This window comes from Leuresthes tenuis, unplaced genomic scaffold, assembly GCF_036924035.1.
Source record: "Leuresthes tenuis unplaced genomic scaffold, fLeuTen1.0.hap1 SCAF_15, whole genome shotgun sequence".
NCBI lineage: Eukaryota > Metazoa > Chordata > Actinopteri > Atheriniformes > Atherinopsidae > Leuresthes > Leuresthes tenuis.
Genome location: NW_027325369.1, coordinates 7,217,858 through 7,239,136, shown reverse-complemented (window position 1 = coordinate 7,239,136; position 21,279 = coordinate 7,217,858). Strand labels below are relative to the sequence as shown.

At 38.8% G+C, this 21,279-nt stretch overlaps 1 protein-coding gene across 1 annotated transcript in view; it reads right to left on the bottom strand.

Annotated features, from left to right (window-relative positions):
* The window catches only part of npas3 (neuronal PAS domain protein 3), a 488,496-nt gene that overhangs the window by 253,545 nt on the left and 213,672 nt on the right, over positions 1 to 21,279 (bottom strand). Inside the window, exon 3 of the mRNA XM_072365469.1 lies at positions 17,077 to 17,321. Coding sequence (XP_072221570.1) covers positions 17,077 to 17,321 — 245 coding nt within the window. The remainder of the gene's footprint in view (positions 1 to 17,076; positions 17,322 to 21,279) is intronic.

The following is a 21,279-nucleotide window of genomic DNA, read 5'->3' as shown; positions in this document are numbered from 1 at the left end:
AATCTCTTTTTATGAAACCTTATCATTCAAATAGGGTGTACTTTCTTTTTCAAATTAATGTATAGCTTAAATTTGTCTGAACATCAAATTTGAAAGATGGAGATGACATTAAACAAGTTGAGAAGAAAAGAATGAAGGTCTAGGAGATTTGTAGAGAGAGAGGGACCGAGTTGAAGAGTGTTTCAAGAGCAGTTATGAGTGTTAAGTTAAGGTTGGACTGCCAAAGGAGTATTCAGATTAAACTCTCTCCTGTCCTGCAGTTTATCTAATTCTTTGTCTCCCTCTCTGTCACTCGTTCATAATTCTCCAACTCACCCTTTTTACATCTTAAATCGTAAAAATCCATTACCCATTGGTTTGGATCAGAGAGTGCACCACTTCCTGTGTGTACTCAGATCATGGGTCTAGTATGTATTCTTTTCTAGGTATGACTCCACTTCTTGATGTATTGTGTTACAAATTGTGTCAGTGTGCTTGTGTGTGACTGACAGGCTTTAAACTAGGTAACTAGCACAGTGAAACATCTTCTAGCCAGACATAACACATACTTTCAAGTAAATATATATAATAGAGTGTACTGAACATGCAGGATATTTGTTGTTTAACATTAACCGGCAAATTACATCAGGTATTTAACATTGAAAGGCTGCTGTAATTTCCATTTTAATTTTTTATTTCAATTAAAATACCAAAGCCAATTGGTAGTCTTTGTATTTTTTACTGTTTTTGGGCTCTTAGAATCAAGACTGTCAATTTTGTCTGAAGAAACAGATGTTGTCCAATCAACTGTAGTAACAGATTCAGAAGGAAGTTGGGATTTTCTTTTAACACAGTTATAAAAACATTTAAAAGACAAGTATTTAATGGATTTCTGACATTCTTGTAAGCCATTTAGCATCTCACAATTATAGTCCATGAAACTGCAAGTTTTTGTATTTGATGAAACAAAAACACCTGTAGCAATGCATCTTTTGGTCTTCAGATGATGGTTAGATGACAACCTTAAAGAAACAGGTCTATTCAAGTGAAACTTCTACAGAAAATTACGTAATATTTATGATTTGAGCAAAATATGTTCAAATTAAGTTTACTATTGATGTTTTGAGGAATGGTTATATAGGATGCATAACCTGTCTTTGTAATTCTGATCCCAATAATTCAAAAGTCAAATGTTTTCCTAGTGTTATTATAGATTAAGATAGTAATGGAGAAATGTTATTAGAGACCCCAATAGAATAGAAAAAAGTGTACCCCAAAAACTTTTCACTTTTCCACGACACGACTGTGCCTACATCCCACCGTAGATTCTGTACCATAAATTCATTCATGCTTACAGTTTTCATTGTAAAGGTTGAAAAAGTTATTACAAACCTGTCTGTATACAACCAGAATGTCAAAGATCTCAGAGACCAATAGCCTTTAATTATAGATGACATTAATTTAAAATAGTTCTGTGGGAGCATTCAGGGAAGTCAGTTAACTTAAAAAATGTCAATCAACAAATACAAAGAGTAAATTAACTAAATGAAAGCGGGGATACAGTTTTGTAAATGAGTCCATCACATAATACCAAATGATTCTGGGGACAAATATCTAAAGATCTTTAACTGTCATGGTATTCCCCCTGTAATACATAACATTTTAGATAATTATAATTGCTCATAATATTGTACAATTAATCTATATGAGATACATTTGATTTGCAACACATGCTTTTGTTAATTTCCTCTTCAACATATTCTGAACCATTCATTCTTCCACATAGTATACAGTAAATCCCACTGCATTTACAGGTGTGTGCCAAACAGCAGTTTCCTTTTTCTTTTTTTTTTCAATTTTCCTCCTCAACTCATGGTCCATTAAACTCCTTTAGCTCAAGCTGTCGATTTCTAGCCTTTGGGGTATGTTTCTAGTTAGTAATGGGTTTACTATAGACGGGTTATATTGAAATGTATACAGTTTCTATGGTAACTATATTTCACTATTTATTAGTAGGTATACCCCAGGAACCATGAGAAACTGATGGGAAAAAAACCCACATCCTTGCACACTCCTTCAAGTCCCGTTGAGTATAATTATATTTACTGGCACTCAGTACTGTAGCTCTTTAAAAAGTTCCTTATATCCCTATTTATTCAGACATTTTGATTCACAATCAGCTATGGGAAGAGGGAAACAAATAATGAAATTATGAAAAATGTTGTAAAAAAAGCCTTAGTGACAAACTCAGACTGCTTAACTAATTACTAACATATATCACCCGAGTCTGACAGGTCAATTACACTTGACTTGTACACTTGGATTGGAGATACTTTAATTTCTTCAACACATGCTTTTCATGTTGGTTTTAATTCAGTGCCAAAGCTTGCCTCTGTGAATATTATACCAGATGATTGACTGCTGAGGGCCTCACAGTGTGCAGTACATAGGCCAGTAATGTCCATTTTGTCTAGTATGTAGGGAAAGGTATAAAAAGATTAGAAAAGGACATATGTTTAATAGGGTTAGTAAAGACATCAGCTCTAATGGGTAAACATTCTTCACAAGAATCTCAATATGATTTATACAGAGAGATACCAATGACTGCAGGACTACTCGGAAACAAACAAAATCCTGGCAAGCATGATGAAACAGAAGTTTACTTTCATGAAATAAGCAAAGACACTAGCAAAATATATATATTGTATATAGTACATATGTGCCACTCAAAAAGGATCTACAAGACACTTAAACTGAGCAATTGAACACCTAATAGACACAGACACAACACCCCTGACAGACCCATGAAACTAATCTTTTTTATTCTTTAACTCCTTCAAGAACACATCAAAACTCAATAAAATAAAATAAATTAAATCTAAATTTAACTTAAACAAAAAAAACCATACTGAAAATACCAAAACCAAAAAACAATTAAACAATTTTAGCTGATTGAATACAGGGAAAAAAATAAGTCTTAGACATTCAAAGTGCATATCATATAGTTTTTTCAGCTAAGAATCAGCATTAAACCCCCAGTTGGTACTCCTTTTATTCACTGTAGTTTGTTAATAAAATAAAATTTTAAAAAGCATAACAAACTTACATGTTTTTACTTTGATTTTGTTTTTGATGCTGTCTTTGCATGCTTGCATGTTACTTGTTTTATAGCATAATGTCTGTTTTGCTTCAGCTCTAAGAAAAAGCCTTAACACCATACAAGGCTGAAACATTTAATCAGTTCTTGGCACTACAGCCATAGAAAATCATATCAATGAATTTGGGAGAGGGCTGCATAGTAAGGTGGAGGTTAACACAGTGAAATTCATGAATGAATTTTGAGATGTTGCTTCTGAAGAGGTAGTGAATGGAGATATGTATTTTTGTCTATTGAATAAATAAAAAGTATTTCTCCATGGGGTCTTCCACTTTTCTAATCTTAAACTACTTCCTCTAAATCAAATAAGAAAAGTTTGTAGGCCTCTAAAAATACCATGAAATATTCTGTACTATTTTAAGACTTATCATAAAATCCTCAGCACTGTCAAAAAAGTGCCCTTACTGATTGATTATTCATTGCATCACCTGCATCACTGTTGAACTCAAAGCAGATCCTTCCCTATATATTCTTTTAGCTGAGCAGCTCACACTGCCCTAGACTGACAATTGTCCTGGTTATCTATTACTGATGCAGTCATATGCCAATTAGAAGGTATGCAGTTTGATTCTTGGCTTCCTGAGACCACATGGCAAGACACTGAACAACACGGTGCCTCCAATATGTCCATCGTTGTGTGAATGTGTATGACAAAAAAAAGCACTATGCAGCCTGTAACACTGTATAGACCAATACATGATGTACATCTATGGGGGTGTTTCTACAATGTATAGAAAACATGGTCTTCAGAAGGTTAGCATTTATTGGAGGCCCCAAGAAGGTTACAAATACGAGAAGGCGCGTGCATGTGTGTGAATGGATAAATAAGGCTTGTAGTATAAAAGCTCTCTGAATTTGTCAATGAGGAAAAAAGCGTTGCTAAATGCAATCTATTAACCATTAACAAATTTCAACAGGACAGTTGTCATGAATACAGTCAGGCTGAACAGATATGTTCATGTTGTGATCACTTCATAAAGAAATCAGGCATTGAAACTGAGCTAAGTACAAGTCTATGCAAACACTTAGCACCATAAAAACCTATTTATATTTATTTAGACCTACATATTCATATTTAGACCTACAGACAGCACAGCCTGACTTGTTAAGTAACTTACTCACAATCTCTTCCGGCATTCTACAGAATTGCTGTCTTTGAGGGTATAAACAGAAACAAGAAACTATACTTTCTGTCATTACTATGCAACTACACAAAGTCATGTTCTGAAGCTGTTTTTTTTTTGCCAAAAAAATAAAGAAGACAGATGGGGAAAGATGTTTATGTAATTGTCTCCACAGCTATTTATTTTTTCTTCTTTGTGCAAATGTGTGACAAGAGCCACGTCAGCAGCCGAAAGCAATTTCCTAGTCTAAATGTAGTTATGCAAAGCCTATGTGCATCATCAGCATCTGGTAATTACTTTTGTAATTACTGCTGTTTCCCGCTCTATTTTTCTTTACACGGTGACTGGGGAATCAAAACATCTCACACGTGCAGCTGGTCAAATCACTCTCTGTTTATCAAATGTTAGTATGCAAGGCGAGTGATTTTAGCCAGAGCAAAAAGTGAAGTCTATGCTGCAGAGCAAATTGGTGCTTGGCTCGGTGCCAACAGCAACACGAGGGGTTTCTACAGAGCTGAAGGAAAGTTTTGTTATGTATAAAAATATCAGCTGTCTGCCTTTTTTTTAGGCTAAAGTGGACATATCATGGAAAATAACTTTCTTCTGTTCTTGAGAGCATATACTTGGGTGTCAGAAATCACCAGGAAGTGTAGAACTGCCCAAAAACACAACCCTGGATGACCCAGAATGCTGTATTCTGATTTTCACCAAAACCTGGCTTTCTGACGATGTCCCGGAATGCACCGTTCAGTTAAACACGCTGTACACCGAGGAGACCAGACTGCAGCCTCTGGTAAGAGCAAAGGTGGAAGCATGTGTGTGTTTCTGAACGATTTGTGGTGTGGAGATATACGGACTGTTCACCTGATGTGGAGTTTTTACTGCTGCAATGCCGACCCTATTTACCAAGGGAATTTACTGCTGTGTTTTTGGCCGTTGTTTACACCCCCCACGCACTAACTCCACGGCAGAGCTCGGCAAGCTCCATGACATCATCAACGCACTAGAGACGGCTCATCAAGACACGTTTTTATTGTTGCAGGTGACTTCAACCACTGCAACTTAAATACTGCACAGCATGCGGATATTCCCACCTGTAACAAGAACACGCTGGATCATGTATACAGCAACATGGGTGCTGCATACAGGGCTGCACTTGGACTCTAAGACCACATCTCTCTGTTCCTGTACCCAGTCTAAAGAGACTCAAACAGACAAACCCTGACACGAAACAGGTTAAACATTGGACACCTGAGACTGAGAGCACCCTGCAGGACTGCTTTGCCCAGACAGACTGTGATGTGTTCAAAGCTGCAACCATACTGGAAGACTCTTCTTTCAGCATACAGAACTATGCAGAGTATGTCACTAGGTACATCAGCACTTGTTGACAACATCATGCCCACCATACAAGTAAAGACGTTCCCCAACCAAAAGCCCTGGATCAACAGTCAGGTAAGGTGCATGCTGCGTGCTCGCTCCACTGGATTTAAATCTGGCAATGAGACGCAGTACAAAGCTGTGAAGTACGGATTGAGGAGAACCATGACAGTGGCCAAGAGACAGTACAGAGAGAAGCTGGACGGCTTCTACTCTTCTGCCTTCAGCGGATCACAGAATACAGGAGCACCACCAGCATCATCAGCTTCTCAAACAGCCTGCCTGAAGATCTCATCAGCTTCTACACCCACTTTGAGACTGCCAGCGACATCACAGGGCGATGTCACAAAACCTGGCCCACCCAACCCCCTGCCTCTCTTCCACCAACAGTATCCTCAGTCCAGGTTCTCAAAACCCTGAAGAGGATCAACCCCCGCAAGGCAGCAGGGCTGGACAACATCCCTTGGCAGGTCCTCAGAACATGTGCCAATGAACTGGCATGAACAGAGCACCATCCCTTCCTGCTTCAAGACCACAACCATCGTTCCCCTCCCCAAGAAGAGCCCACCCACCTGCCTGAATGACTACAGACCAGTAGCACTCACTCCAATCATTATGAAGTGTTGAGAGAGTGATGCTGGCCTACTTTCAGAGCACCATGCCGGACACTCTGGACCCCCTACAGTATGCCTACCGGTCCAACAGATCCACCTCAGACGCCGTTGCTGCTGCTCTCCTCTACTCCCTCTCCTACCTAGAAAACAAAAAATCCAACATCAGGATGCTCCTTGTTGATTATAGCTATGCCTTCAACACAGTTATCCCCCACAAGCTCACCCATAAACTCTCTGCTCTTAGCCTGAACTAACTGGCAGACCAAGATTTCAGCCAATATCATCACAAACGTGGGCACCCCACCAGGATGCATCCTCAGCCCTACCCTCTATACCCTCTTCACCCAGGACTGTTGGTGCGTGGACAACAACCTCACCCTCAACACGGACAAGACGAAGGAGATGATGGTGGATATGAGGAAGGAGAGAGACCTCATCAGCCACTATTCATCTGAGAGCTTGCAGTGGAGAAGGTGAGCGCTTTCAAATACCTGGGGGTGCATATCAGCGAGGACCTCACCTGGACAACGAACACCACACAGCTGGTGAAGAAGGCTTAGCAACCGCTATATTTTCTGAGGAGGCTCAGGAAGTTTGGCATGTCGGCTGAGATCTTCAGGAATTTCTAGAATTCTAGAAGAACAGGGCCCTCCTAAGACACTTTTCACAGACAGCTGTGAAATCAGGGTTGAGAGAAGGGCCACTGTGCTTAAACCAACAGGTATTTTAACCAAAGCCTGTCATCCAATAGGAACTGAGAAAACTGTCAAATTGTTTACAAAAGGGAATACAAGAGCATAATATGTCTCCTTTAAGATGAGATCCATCCCTAAAAAAAGCTGAACAAATTACAACTGGATTGGGGCCATTTAAGAAGGAAGAATAACTATCACAGAATGTGCAGCTGGTATAACCCAAATAGCAAAAGCTCTATGTTTCACAAGCTTTAGTTACCCCTCCCTAACTAAGCTGCATTGAACAACTGGAACTGGAGTTTTTAAGCTTACGGACAAAAGCAATAGGTTGTCAGACAGAGACAAAAATAAATATTCTACTCTGCCACCACAACTTTTTCACAACTTGCTTTTTTAAATGCATATACCATTACCCTCAAAAGTCACAGTTTGTAAATTGCCACAAACCCTTTTGGCTTGGAATGACTTGAGTATCCCAAACTCACTATAATATTATGATAACAAAATACTGGGCATTTTTTGTTATTCTTTTTTTTACTTTTCCAGTACTACTGCATATCACAGTGGTTATATTGTGCAATATTTATTTTATGAGATATTATATATCATTTGATCGTTCATTATTGTTTGTTTTACATACATACACTATTGGGGCAAAAATAATCACACAATATCTTGTTGGACAAATTGTAGCTTTGATTAAAGTGTACATTTACTGAAGCATCATTTGGACAAGCTTATACACAATAACAATATTCCTGTCTGTTTAACGTGACTTTTTTTTTTCTGAAGCTCTTGTATTGACGATGAGAGTTGAACATGAATAAAATGTCTGGAATCTCTGGTGGCCAATCAGCGTGTGAAAACAATGTCTAATGTACCCTGAACCACTCTTTCACAATGAAATCTGATGAATTGCATGTCTATGCCAAGGGGAAAGGGAAAAGGATCAAGAAAAACTATAGACGCAAAGACATTCATTCAGTATATTCTACTAGTAAGCTGACCTCTGGACATACCATTGATGAATCTATAGCTAACCAACTGCAACAACCCCAAATCTATAGCTTAGCTCAAACCAGTTGGTTGCAACCCTTGGAACAGAAGATCAGTGGTTCACATTTTCCAGTCAGAGCATGCCTCCAGAAACTAAGAAACTAACCTGAGCAAGAGGAACAGGATTGAAGGCTGGCTGGCTAATCACCTGGATTAACTAGGTCTGCGTTAATGTTTGTGTCATGATCTTTGTATTTTGTGTTTTCTGACTAGTTTCAGTTTTGCCATTTCCTCACCTTTTCCTCAGTTCCTTCCTGCCTGGTCATCAGCTCCACTCCCTTCATCCGTGTTCAGTTATCCTCCGCTGCTATCATTCACTAATCATTCGCTCCACAGCATTTAAACTCCCTGTTGTCTTCATTCTTTGTCAGATCCTCGTCGTTGTTCCCATGGTTTTCCCCATCAGTCTTGTTTCTACTCTTGCGTAATGTACAGTCTGGCTTTGTTTCTTCTTAGGTGTTTTTTTTTTTTTTCAAGTTTAGCTTTTATGGTATTCCATATTATATTCCGATTTTCGTTTCTATTTCTAATAAACTGAGTTTAAGTTACCTCCTGGCTCCTGCTCCGTGTCTGCACCTGACACGGGGACAGTTTGGGGATGTACTAATGAGAAGTTGGCTACTTGAACAAGACATTCATGGACTGGAGAAGAGAACATCACATAATTGAAATGTTTCTAAACCAGCCAACTCAGTGAGAAGGGGTATTTAGTGAGAATGTGGGACCAATGAATACTTTGAAACAATATTTAAACTAACAAGAAACAACTAAGCCAGTGTTCTTATGCTTGAAAGCTGAATCTCCTATCAGACTATCACTGGAGATCCATAAGGTACAATAACTATGCTACAGCAAAAAGGCACCAGGATGACAGGTCACAGAGGCTACATCATCATTCTCACCATCCAAGAATGGGTAGAAAACCCTGATAGTCTCAACCCAAGGGCAGCTAGATATTGTAGGTCATGCATAAACTGGATATTTCAAGTCTATGTGGCTCTTTTTCCAAGGCTAGAGGCAAAATACCTTCAGAAAGTCTGCTAGAAAATATGAAAGCAGCGCTCCATGCAATATCTTCTGGGATCATCACAGACACCAATAAGCTAATGTCCACTACACCCGCAGTTATCCCAGAGATGCTTGGCTGAAAGTTGAAAAATACAGGAAGCAGTTAATGGCAACATTCCCCATAGACAAGATGGTTGGAGACCAAGATCAGGAGAAGAATTAAGCCAGCTATCAGAGTAGCAAAAAGGTGCAATAAAGAAAGAGCTTCTAAGAAATACAACAAACCGTCCATGCCTGTTGTACTGAAAACTGTCAAACAAAGACTATTTTTTTCTCCACTGAACCATCCAAAAAAACTCAGTGGCAAGGTAATAAGATGAGAAAAGACCCACCAAGAGCAGGAACTGAACAATGCTGGAAGAACATGTGGAAAAAAGAAGCATCATATAACACTAGGGTTGTCGCAGTAACAGCAAAAATTAAATATTGTGATATAAAGAGGCCCACCGCGAGCTGTCCAGGGCCACCGCATCACCGCACTTGACCTGATCTCACCACAACACACGTTGAGAGGGAGACAATGGCAGTTGTACTGGTATCAAAACCAAATATTACTTCGGTCTTTTTGGAACATTTCGGCTTTCAGCCAAATGAAAAGGGGGAACCAGCCATTTTTAAAGAGACAATCTGTAAAATCTGCTGCAAAACAAACGCAACGAATTTAAGGGCTCACCTAGCAAGCTGCCATCCGGTTATTGAAACGCGGCTGCTGCTGCCTCCTGCCGCACAGAATCGCAGAGCAGCGATGCCAGCCGACAGCGTGGAGTCGGCAAGTACAGCCGAGACAGTGACAGACATGAACAGTAAAATAAAAGGTGTTATAAAAGTGTCTTTTTTTTATGACCTTTTTTTTAAAATGTGTAAGCGCCATGTTTCAGAGGAAATATTGCAATGAGTTTTGTAATTTAGTAATTAACAAACGAATAAGACTGATAGATAGATTTTAAAAAAAGAAAAAGAAAGAAAAAAAGATGGTGCAATAATATCGCATATTGGGATATTGAGCCGCCCAGACTCGCCACAGGGGGGAATTCTTCAACCGCGACAGCCCTATATAACACCATTCCTAGTGGATATGGGAGTTGGCTAGAGCATTCTCCAACAATGAGAACAATTTTCCATAAGAGTGGCAGAAGAGTGTTTTAAGTTTAACATGTTGAACTCCACCAGGCCCTGACATGATATACATCTACTGGCTAAAGAAGCTAACTGCACTACAGAGTACCTTGCAGTACAAATGAACAAGCTGTGTTTGACATTACTGTGCTAATGGATGGTTCCCACCCAGACTGATTAACCCAAGACTGGACAGCCCTGATCAGGAACAATCCTTACAAAGGGTAATTTCATCCAACTACCAGCCAGTAACCTCCCTCTGTATTACATGGAAGCTCTTGTCAGGAATCATAGCAGATGATAAGTAGAAGCAAGGCTCAATACATGAGCAGGACCCAGAGTGGGATTGGGACAAGGATTACGACAAAACCAATGATTCAATGTACAGGACTGCTTGGATCTGTACAGCATAAAGAAGACAATTAGGGTCTTCATCAAGAACTCAATGTGACTGTGGAAGATAACTGCAGAGGCCAATTAAAAGCCATTACACAAGTTACCATCAAATGTCAAATCTACCAAGGAGATGCGAAGTTCCAGCTGCTGGACGTGAACCCCCTCAGTCAGAGGGGGTTTATCACCAAGAGTGGTTATGGTCTGGTTCCATAGTGGAACAATCATCAGCCACCTACTCTACATGGATGAAATCAAGCTGTGCAGCAAGATTAATCGAGACATCAACTCACTGACCACCTTCCCCAGATACATTGCAAGAAAATCAGTTGAAATAGATAATGTGGTTAAATAGTATCAACACGCAAGATGATCACAAGTGAAGAGGTTGAACTAGTAGAAGGTAACATGGTAGATGTTCATGACAACTACAAATATCTTGTGGTCCCACAGGCAAATTGCCACCAAGGAAGCCAGCCATAACCAAGTAGCTACAAAGAGTAAGGCAGGTCCTTATAAATCAGCACATAAGTCACAATGTCAGAAACATCAAAATGTTTGTCTAGACAGTTGTCAGATACCTCGCTGGTATGATAACCTGGCCAAAGGAGGACATAGAAGCCATTGATATCAGGACAAGGGGTAAGTGGTGAGATGTAGTTTATTCTTTCATGAATAGGATAATTAATGATATCAATGGCTCTGAATTCCCATAATCTGAAAACTAGTTTTCCTTCAAGTGCAGTGAACAATTTGTGTCTTATATAAAAAAATCAACTTTACAATGTATGTGAAATAGGTTCAGAAAGGGGTAAGGAGTGTGGTTGGTTTAGTTCTGTTTTGCATTCTTGGCGTGTGTTTAGGCAACCAAGACAACAGGTATTGGTTTGCTTTTCTAAGTCTTTCAGAATTTACAAAGTCTTTAATCCATGTTTCATCATTTACCATATCTCTATCTCAATTTGAAAAGAGCCCAGTACTGCTCTCTGTGACAGCACTGAATCACTGTCAGATTGCAGCATGCAGGCTTGGTTGGGGAAGTGGGCGGAATCTGATATGAAAGCAGAGTTTATCTAAGTGTGGGGTCACTATGTTCACTGAGTAAAATGGAAGAAGACATTAGCCAAGCCAGCAGGCTACATCATAAAAATGTCAGCTGGTACAAAGAGATGAGATGGATCATAACAAGACAAGTCTCCTGCTGCTTTCTCTCTCAGACTCTCTGCCTCTGTCTCTCAGCATCACTGATGGCATCTGTCTTCTTAATTGACTGCCATCTTTATTTTTCTATCATTCTCTTTTGTCTTGTCTTTATCCCTCTCATTTTTCTATGCAGCCCTTCTTCTGATGCTTTTTTAAAATCCCCTTTCTCAGCACTAACAGCCTCGGTAAGCAGGAGGTCAATTTTGTATTGTATTTTTGTTCAGTATAGTTGTATGTGGATAGTATAAGTGGATATAAAACACAATAAGTGGCTAGTAAACACAACCAAAACACACTTTTAAAATCAATAGATATCAACTAACATTTAAAAGCATAGACAATACTTTGAAACATCTCTCAAAGAGGTGTCTCAATCAATTTTGGTCAATTTTTACGATCATTTTAGCTTTAGACTAGTTCTGTGTGTGATTGTCAACATGACAAAGATTAGGATATAATTTGACTTTACACTCGTACGTTCTCAACCTGGACAGGACAGAATGACTGCCCACTGACCACTACAATGGTGTACATTTTTGCAGGGGTCTGTTGGGGCAGCAGCATAGTAAGATTGTACAAATTAAAATGCTCTTACCAAAAGCAGTATTTTGGTGTCTGCTACATCTGCATGCATAATGAATAGCCAGATGTCTTAGGGGCTTACACACATGCACATACACTAATGTGCGCTAAAACCTTATCACACACACTTTTGGACAAACTAGATAGTTAGTTAGGTAGGTAGGTAGGTAGGTAGACAGACAGACAGATAGATACTTTATTGATCACAAAGGAATTCTGTATACATACGTGCAACCAAAAACATAGCCATAAATTCACACAAAACACACACAAATACAGTCACAGTTTCAAATGATGATTGGTCACTAGTATTGATAGTCAAACAAACGTACTTATACAAACATTCACACACACAAATCCTGGGTGTCAGGATGTTTCAAAGGTCATGGTTGTTTATGTGAAGTCCTGTAGCAGATGTGGAGATTCTCTGACAGGTTGTCAAAAACAGCTAAACTAAACTGTAGAAGAGCAACTGATGGGTCAATTACTCCAAAGGTCAATATGGATTGTTGGTGGGGGGATAAGTTTAATAATAAGATAATAATAAGAGAAAGCGGGGGAGTGGGACAAGAGAATAAAGACCTTTAAACAGAGGAGGTGGCCTCAGATATCATCTACCTGAGACTTAGAATGCAGCCATAACTCTCCTCCCCAAGGGGTTTCACATCCATTCTCTACTTAAATCTTGTGACCAACAGGTTGGAAAACCACTCACAATAACCTTAACGGCCCACAATATGGGCAGTGGGTCATTTAGGTCACCTAAATAGGACTTTTCACACATGCCTTTCAACCCAGGACCTATGAGTCTTCGTTTCGTCCAATCTCAGCCAATTTGTGCTCGTGTTCTTGAAGGGGCCTCATCCCTGTTGACCTTGGTTACTGCGTTCTCAGGTGCTTCAGAGGGGTGGCCTGGCAGGCTCTTGGTGGGGGCCCTTGTCTTACTGTCCCCAAAGTTCGACCCGAGGAGGGGTCCCCTTTTCCTTCTTGGACTTTATGGACTTTGCCTGTTTGCCCCCCTTTGTTTATGCTTTCTTGGACCTGTCATGGCCGTATTTCAGTTTGGGACTTTTCTGCAGACTGTTGGTTTTCGTTTGTTTTTAGACTATCTACATCTCTCTGTACAGGAACTATCTACTCAGCTTTAAGACGATAGGGCAGATAAAGACTGCAGACAAAGAGGTTCTATTGAAAGAGAAGGAAAGTATTTAGTGGCAGGTGGTGTGTTCATGGAAAAACTTAACTAATGAAAATATCAGTGTTTCGTGTGCAGGGCCTCTCCACCAGCTAGTTAGAATTGAATGAGCTTTTTGGATGAGAGGATAAACATCTTCAAGGACCAAGAATGTTTCCTTTAGTCAAGCTCTTACCATTACCATGACCTGGATGATTTAGAATCTACACCAACATAACAAAATAAAATTAAGAGTAGAACAGGAACGGATTGACAGAACAATGAAAGGAGAAGAGAGATGATCAAAGTAAGGAGCAGAAAACAGAGGGAATCTGAAAGGACTGCATGAAAAAACAAACAAATGTGACTTTAGCTTAGAGAGGAAGGACAAGACAGAGAATAGGAAGAAAAGAGACAATAAAAGAGATAATACAAGCAAAAAATTAATGATGGAAGAGGTGTTTGAAGAGGAAAGAGCCAACAACTGAAAATATTTTCAGTGACTCAAACAAGAAGTAAAAATTTATCAGAAGCAGTACAAAACACACACCATTTTCATTATCTAAACCAATGCAGAGCACCAACAATGAGGCCAAAACCGATAACTGTTTGCTGTACAGAACAATATGAAGCACATTTGCAGGCATGCAGAGACACAAACAAAACAGTTACAAAGTAAAAGTCACATAGACATTGAGACACACACAGACAGTCTTCTTAGGAAGGATTTTTATTAATTGGTGTCAGATAAATTGAAGAAGACAAATTGGAAACACACTGCCTTTAAGAGAGTGTGTATATATATTTTGTACTTTAAGGATACTGTTTACATAGGCACAGTGAAATAGATAAGCTACATAAACAACTGTGTGTGCGTGCTTCTTATCGATACACAAGATGAAAGCCTCATATAGTTCTGTATGTGTCTGTCTGTCTTCTGTCTAAGTCTGTAATTTCACACTGAGAATTTTTTTCAACTTTTTTGTATGTATTTACCACTGAGTCATGATTAGTCACATGTGCAATGTGCAGAACATATTAGGTATGACCTTTTCACAAGAGCTCTTCTGATTAAGACTTGAACTGAACACATCTATTAGATGTACTCAAACTTTTTTCTTGATTTAAAGATTGCTTTTTATATATTCTTTTTAAACATTTTTAGTCTGTTGTGATGACAGTGGTCTGTCGTTGCACGATTAAAGGTTTTGATATCTAAAAAGTTAAGGAGTCTGGGATTAAGCCTACTCTGAATACCTCTACTTTCTAATCTAGTGGATGTCACATCACTTGCACCTACCTGTTCAACAAACAGCTTTGTTGAAGATATTATTCAGTGGGTTTTCAAGTTACTCACCTCATCAATTGTTGTAAATGACCAGATGGGATTTTTAAGTCATTTGAGGAGGCAGGAGTGAATGAGTGACAGAGGTGGCCAGTGGCCAGAGAGGGGCTGAACTGAGGGGCTGCGTGAACAGCCAGTATATGACAAAAATTATTCAATTATCAAAAAAAAAAAAAAAATGAAGCACAACTAAGCCAGAAGATATTGCAAATATATATTTGGAAATATTTATTCGATAGTTCAAGGCCAGTTACATTTATGTAATGTGTTTTAACTTTCACACTGAGATTATTTTTTTCAACTTTTTTGTATGTACTTACCACTGAGTCATGATTAGTCACATGTGCAATGTGCAGAACATATTTGGTATGACCTTTTCACAAGAGCTCTTCTGACAGCTTTTTTTAGCTTATCTATACACAAGATGAAAGCCTCACATAGTTATCTATGTGTCTGTCTGTCTTTTGTGTCTGTCTGTCTATATCTTTCAAAGCTTACATATTTGAAAGATATAGCAGATCTGGTCATTCAGGAATAGAGCCAGTTACATTCTGATAAAGGCTGTGCTGTTAGTTTGCACATAAACCCATACAATTTGCAATGTTGAATCCAATAACAATATAACAAGTTTCCCAAGAACAAACATCAACCAAATGTTTTATGTACTGACTGGTTTAAATACCAATGCTAAAAATGCCACAAGTTCCACAGTTTCCTAACAGCCAATAAGCACTGCTTTACAGACACAAGATCAGAGTATCTAATTTTAACATAGTCAACTTAGTCTACCTCAATCATGCATCCATACAAATGTGTTGGAGAAAATTTATAACATACAAGAATCCAACACGCACACACAAACTCAAATATCAAATATTACATGTATATGCTTTTCTGTTCCATTCATTAAAATGGATGTGTTTCTTCAAAGTACTGATGACAATGATACCATCTGGTCCGAAGGGGGAAAGTATGGGCCCACACGCATTAGATGTGCACATGTCTAGAAATGCCCATACATATGTTTACCACACACGCACACACACACACACACACACACACACACACATATATACATATATATATATATATATATATATATATATTAGGGCCGGGACGCGATTAGAGGCTTTGTAATTAATTAGATTCTAAATAAATCGCATTTTGACTGCACGGTGGTTTGGTGGTTACCCTCACAGCGAGAGGGTTCCAGGCTCAATCCCCGCCTGGGGCCTTTCTGTGTGGAGTTTGCATGTTCTCCCCGTGTATGCGTGGGTTCTCTCCGGGTACTCCAGCTTCCTCCCACCGTCCAAAAACATGCATGTTTGGTTAATTGGTGACTCTAAATTGTCCTTAGGAGTGAGTGTGAGCGTGTGTGGTTGTTTGTCTCTATGTGGCCCTGTGATGGACTGGCGATCTGTCCAGGGTGTACCCTGCCTTTCGCCCGATGACTGCTGGGATAGGCTCCAGCCCCAGCCCCCCTGCGACCCGACCGGCGGATCCATAGAAAATGGATGGATGGAATCGCATTTTTTTAATCGTATATAAATATTTGGCCTGAAAACAATTTTTTTCACATGGATTTTAGTATACCATTGAATATTGTCTGAAAACATAAGCTTAAGCAGCAAAACATTGTTTATTTTTTTTCAAGGTGGTACTTAACCAACCGGGCTCTTATAGACACTTCCATCCATCCGTACTTACTCACTTAGGGCTAGATGCTCTTGTTTAATTCAAATGTTGTTTGATAGCAGTTTAAAGGACCACAGAGTGACAGTATTGTGCAGGAATTCTGTATTGTCTCTGTTTGCATGTTTAGATTAATTGGAAAGAAAATGTTTGTTTAAAAACATGAGCACAAGCTTTTATGGAAATAAAATGAGAGCCTGAGTTGGTCGGTTGGTTAGGTTTACAGTAACAGTAACCTGGCTTGAAATGACATTTGTTGTGATTTGGCGCTATATACTGAGTTTAATTGAATTGGTTGAAAAATAATTAAATCTGGTAATCTGGGTTGGAAATTATGAAAACAGTAATCTGCTGATACAAAAAATTCTATTAAGTAAGTACTATTATGTTTTTTTCACTGAAAAAAAACCACTCATTATTTAACTTTGGCTAATACTTTTTACATTATTTTGCTTCCCTGGAAATAAACAGATAAAGTACTTTTCACATCCATCCTACCTTTGACTGAGGTGTTGGGTGGAGGTCCCTCAATGCGCAAGTTCCAAGGTGGGTCTCCCTGGTTTGCAAAGTCCCTCATCTTCAAGTAGCTGATGGTAAGTCGAATAATAGAAGCTTTGTCCAACTGACTCGTGATGGCACCTGGCAGTGGCAGCATCTTGGCTAGTTCATAAAATTCAAAGTTCTCTTTCCCCCGCCGTGACCTTGCTGCATCCCGCGACTTCTCCTTCCTCAGAGCCTGCAGCCTGAATGTACAGTAAAGCCCAAAGAGATGTTAGAGAGATGTTATGAAAGTGATGTGCCAAATAAGATTCACTGTTGATGTCTGTGGAGCATGAAACTAAATAACAAAATAAGGAAAAAGCACAAACAGTCTTGGAGCACTACAATAAGGATTTATGTGTCCCCAAAAATATTCCAGAAGAATATTACAACTACCGTGATATACAATCTTGTTCTTATCTAGTTTTCTATTTTCATTTATTATTTTATTTACTATAGTTATTATGTTTATATTTTCATCTATACATTTATTAAGTGAGAACCAAGCAATTAATAAAGTATGTCTAAATCTTTATTTGAATCTGAAAATAGGAAAATATATATACAAACAGACATACATTAACCTAAGATACACAATAAAATCCATCCATTAACCAGTCTAAGTTTCTGAACTTACTAGCTCACCCTATTTCACATGAAGGCTTACTTTCTCTGCTATATACAGCAATTAGTTAAACTATAGACACAGTGAAACCAAAAGATCCTGAAACATGGTTAAAAAACATTCTTCTGGTTATGAATTTGAATTTAACATATTAAAAAGGTTAAAAAAATAATTTTAAATGTCTGAGGCAGTGCAGATGAGAAAGAGCTGAGAAAAAAACTAGTTCTACACGTCATCTAACTTCAATGACTACATAGGTTGCTTTTCCTTACTTTTAGAAACAATCCGCTGGAGATATGCTACCAATAAACCGTTATGAATCACTGCAGATTTGTATTGTGACACAATGATACACCAAAGGTATGGTTATATACCTTTGTTGGTTATATATGGTTATAGTTTACCTCTCACATAACAACCTCCTTGACCCAAACCAATCTGGGTTTAAAAGTGGACACTCCACCGAAACGGCTCTGTTAGCTGTGACAGAAACCTTAAAAGAAGCCAGAGCGACAGCTAAGTCCTCTGTACTTATCCTGCTCGACTTATCAGCTGCGTTTGACACTGTCAACCACAGTATCCTTTTGTCCATACTCTCTAGCATGGGCATCACAGGGAGAGCACACTCCTGGTTTGAATCATACCTCACTGGTAGGTCCTTCAAAGTATCCTGGCTTGGTCACACTTCTGTAGCGCACCATCTTGCCACAGGGGTCCCCCAAGGCTCAGTACTGGGACCTCTTCTCATCGCCATATACACCAACTCGCTGGGACAGATCATCCGATCACATGGATTCTCATACCAATGTTATGCTGATGATACCCAGCTCTATCTGACATTCCCACCTGATGACCACACGGTCTCAGCACAAATCTCAGACTGTCTCTCTGACATATCAACATGGATGAAAGCCCATCACCTCCAACTTAACCTCCCAAAAACTGAACTGCTTGTCTTCCCAGCCAAACCAACCATACAACACAGCATCTGCATCTTTCTATGCCTGCACCCTATCCCTCCTCTGTCACCTCTGACAGAGTCAGACTAGTGGGTTCCTTCTATGTAGTTTATTGTTAGCTTTTATATAGCTTGTTATATCTTCATTTGTAAGTCGCTTTGGATAAAAGCGTCTGCTAAATACATAAACATAAACATAAACGATATATACAAAAACAACTCAGTTGTGATTTCAGTTCAACAGATAGTGTGTTCTGGTTTTACAAGAAATGTATTTATTCATTTCTGTTAAAATAAAAACCATGCAGTTATGGTGTTGAAATTAAATCAGTTCAACACTGATGTCATGATAATCTGTTGTATCATCAAATCCCCAGAAAATACATTTAGTTTGGAACTGGAAACCAATAGTGATGTCCTGTGTTCATTTTCAATACTGTATTGATTGTTTAAATTATAATAACTGTGGGCAGTTATTTGACTATGAACATATGTATTTTCTGGGGATTTGACGATACCATAGATTATGTCTCAAACAAACAGGAGAAATCACTTTAAAATTAAATTATGGAAGACAGTCATCACCCTTCATACCAATCATATGGATCTTGTTCTGCCATGTTTAGGGGAAATTTATATTTACATATTACATCTGTTTGCAGATTTTACCATTTTCTCCCCATTACCATATCAGGTGAACAAATATGGTGACCCAATAAAAATTGCAGAAATTGTCTGATGACTTACAGAGATTAACCATCTTAACTGTTGTTAGAAAAATGATATAGTTATACTATGAGAAAAGCTGCAAGAATAAGAGTTTCTGTGATGTGGGGAGGCCTCCTCCTGTCTTTTGGTTCTCATAATACTATGTAGCAAGCAAAAGTGTTTTGACTGGCTGAACTCGTCTTCCTATAACATTAAATGGCTAGTAATGTATTTTCCCATAACATTGAATGTCCCTTTCCCATAACATTGTGTGGCCAGCAAGCATAAACAATATAAATAGCAAGAGCACCATTTTGTTGGCAGACAACTCTGAGCCAGCTTCCTGACAGGTTGTGCGGACTCGTCTCTTTCTTGCAAGAAATAAATGTTTTGTGTTAATCGTATCCAGCAACTCTGAGCCTAATTTTGAGAATTTTTCTAACATATTGGTCCTTCGAACCGGATCCTAAGTCCTTTCCACCTTCCAGGATCGGAGCTGAAACCGTGCACGGGGGAGTCCAGGACTCCTAACTGAAGTCCTCTCAGCAGAGTTTCTGATAGAGGCCGGCTGCCACTGGCTGGAGGAAAGGTGACAGAATCTATTTTTAAATCAGTGGACAGACTCGCTGGATTCTTCGTTGTTGAACTTACCAGTGGATTTATGGTAAGGAACCCTTTGTGTTACTATTGTTGGCGAGAAATAGTGTGATTATTGGATAAATTGGGATTATTTAACTAACAATTGTTAGAAACAATAGGCCTTTAACTAAATATGGCCATTGTTAATTTCCAATAAGAAAAGTTACTATTTCGAGTGCAACTTAGTAACAGGAAAGCCTTTAGCTGGTACTGTAAGTAGCCTTTTAGCTGGTACTGTAAAAGCAGTCAGGAAAGGTGAAAGGTCTATGCGAAGACTATCAGGTAATAGCCTTTTAGCTGGTACTGTAAAAGCAGTCAGGAAAGGTAAAGGCCTATAGTTATAGTGTGTTTAATTAAACCAAGATAACATAGCAGAAGCAGTCAGCAAAGGTGGATCAAAGGAAAAGCCTTTAGCTGGTACTGTAAGTAGCCTTTTAGCTGGTACTGTAAAAGCAGTCAGGAAAGGTAAAAGGTCTATGTGTGTTTAATTAAACCAGGATAGCATAGCAGAAGCAGTCAGTGAAGGTGGATCAAAGGGGAAAGCCTTTAGCTGGTACTGTAAAAGCAGTCAGGGAAGGTGAAAGGTCTATGTGAAGAATATCACATAGCAGAAGCAGTCAGCAAAGGTCAGTCCATAGTCTGTGTGAGAAGACTACAGGAATAAATAACTCTGCGCCGCGCGTTAGAAATGGAATCTTTTTAAAGAGAGTTTGCAATGGGAGAACGCAAGAATTAAATCCATCTATGTTTGTTTGTTAAATTGTTTGTCAAATTGTTTGTTAAAGTCTTTGCTGCAGTGTTGTTTTATTGGCTATGTATGTATGAGAGTAAAACAGCTGTGTGTGGGATGTCGCTGATGGTGACAACAGAAATAATGTATTTACTAATGGAGTTGAAGTGAACATTTGAATCTGGTTGTTGCTCGTGACATAAGGACAGAAGTAGTGTTTCATTCAGTAGTACACACAATAGCTCCACTAACAATTGATTAGCTGCAAGAGGACAGTATGGGAAATACTTGTGTTAAAGCTAACCGGGAGTTAAGTGGGAGTGCTAAAATCATGTTTCAGAAAAAACCCAGATAATATTAAATACCTAGACAGATGAGAAAATAAATTTGGGTTTGAGGGAGAATTGAACATGGTAAAATTGCCCAATCCTAGAGAAGGGGAAGACAAAAAGTAATGTACAAAGTAAATCTAGTTTAAAAAAAACAAAACAAAAAAATGAA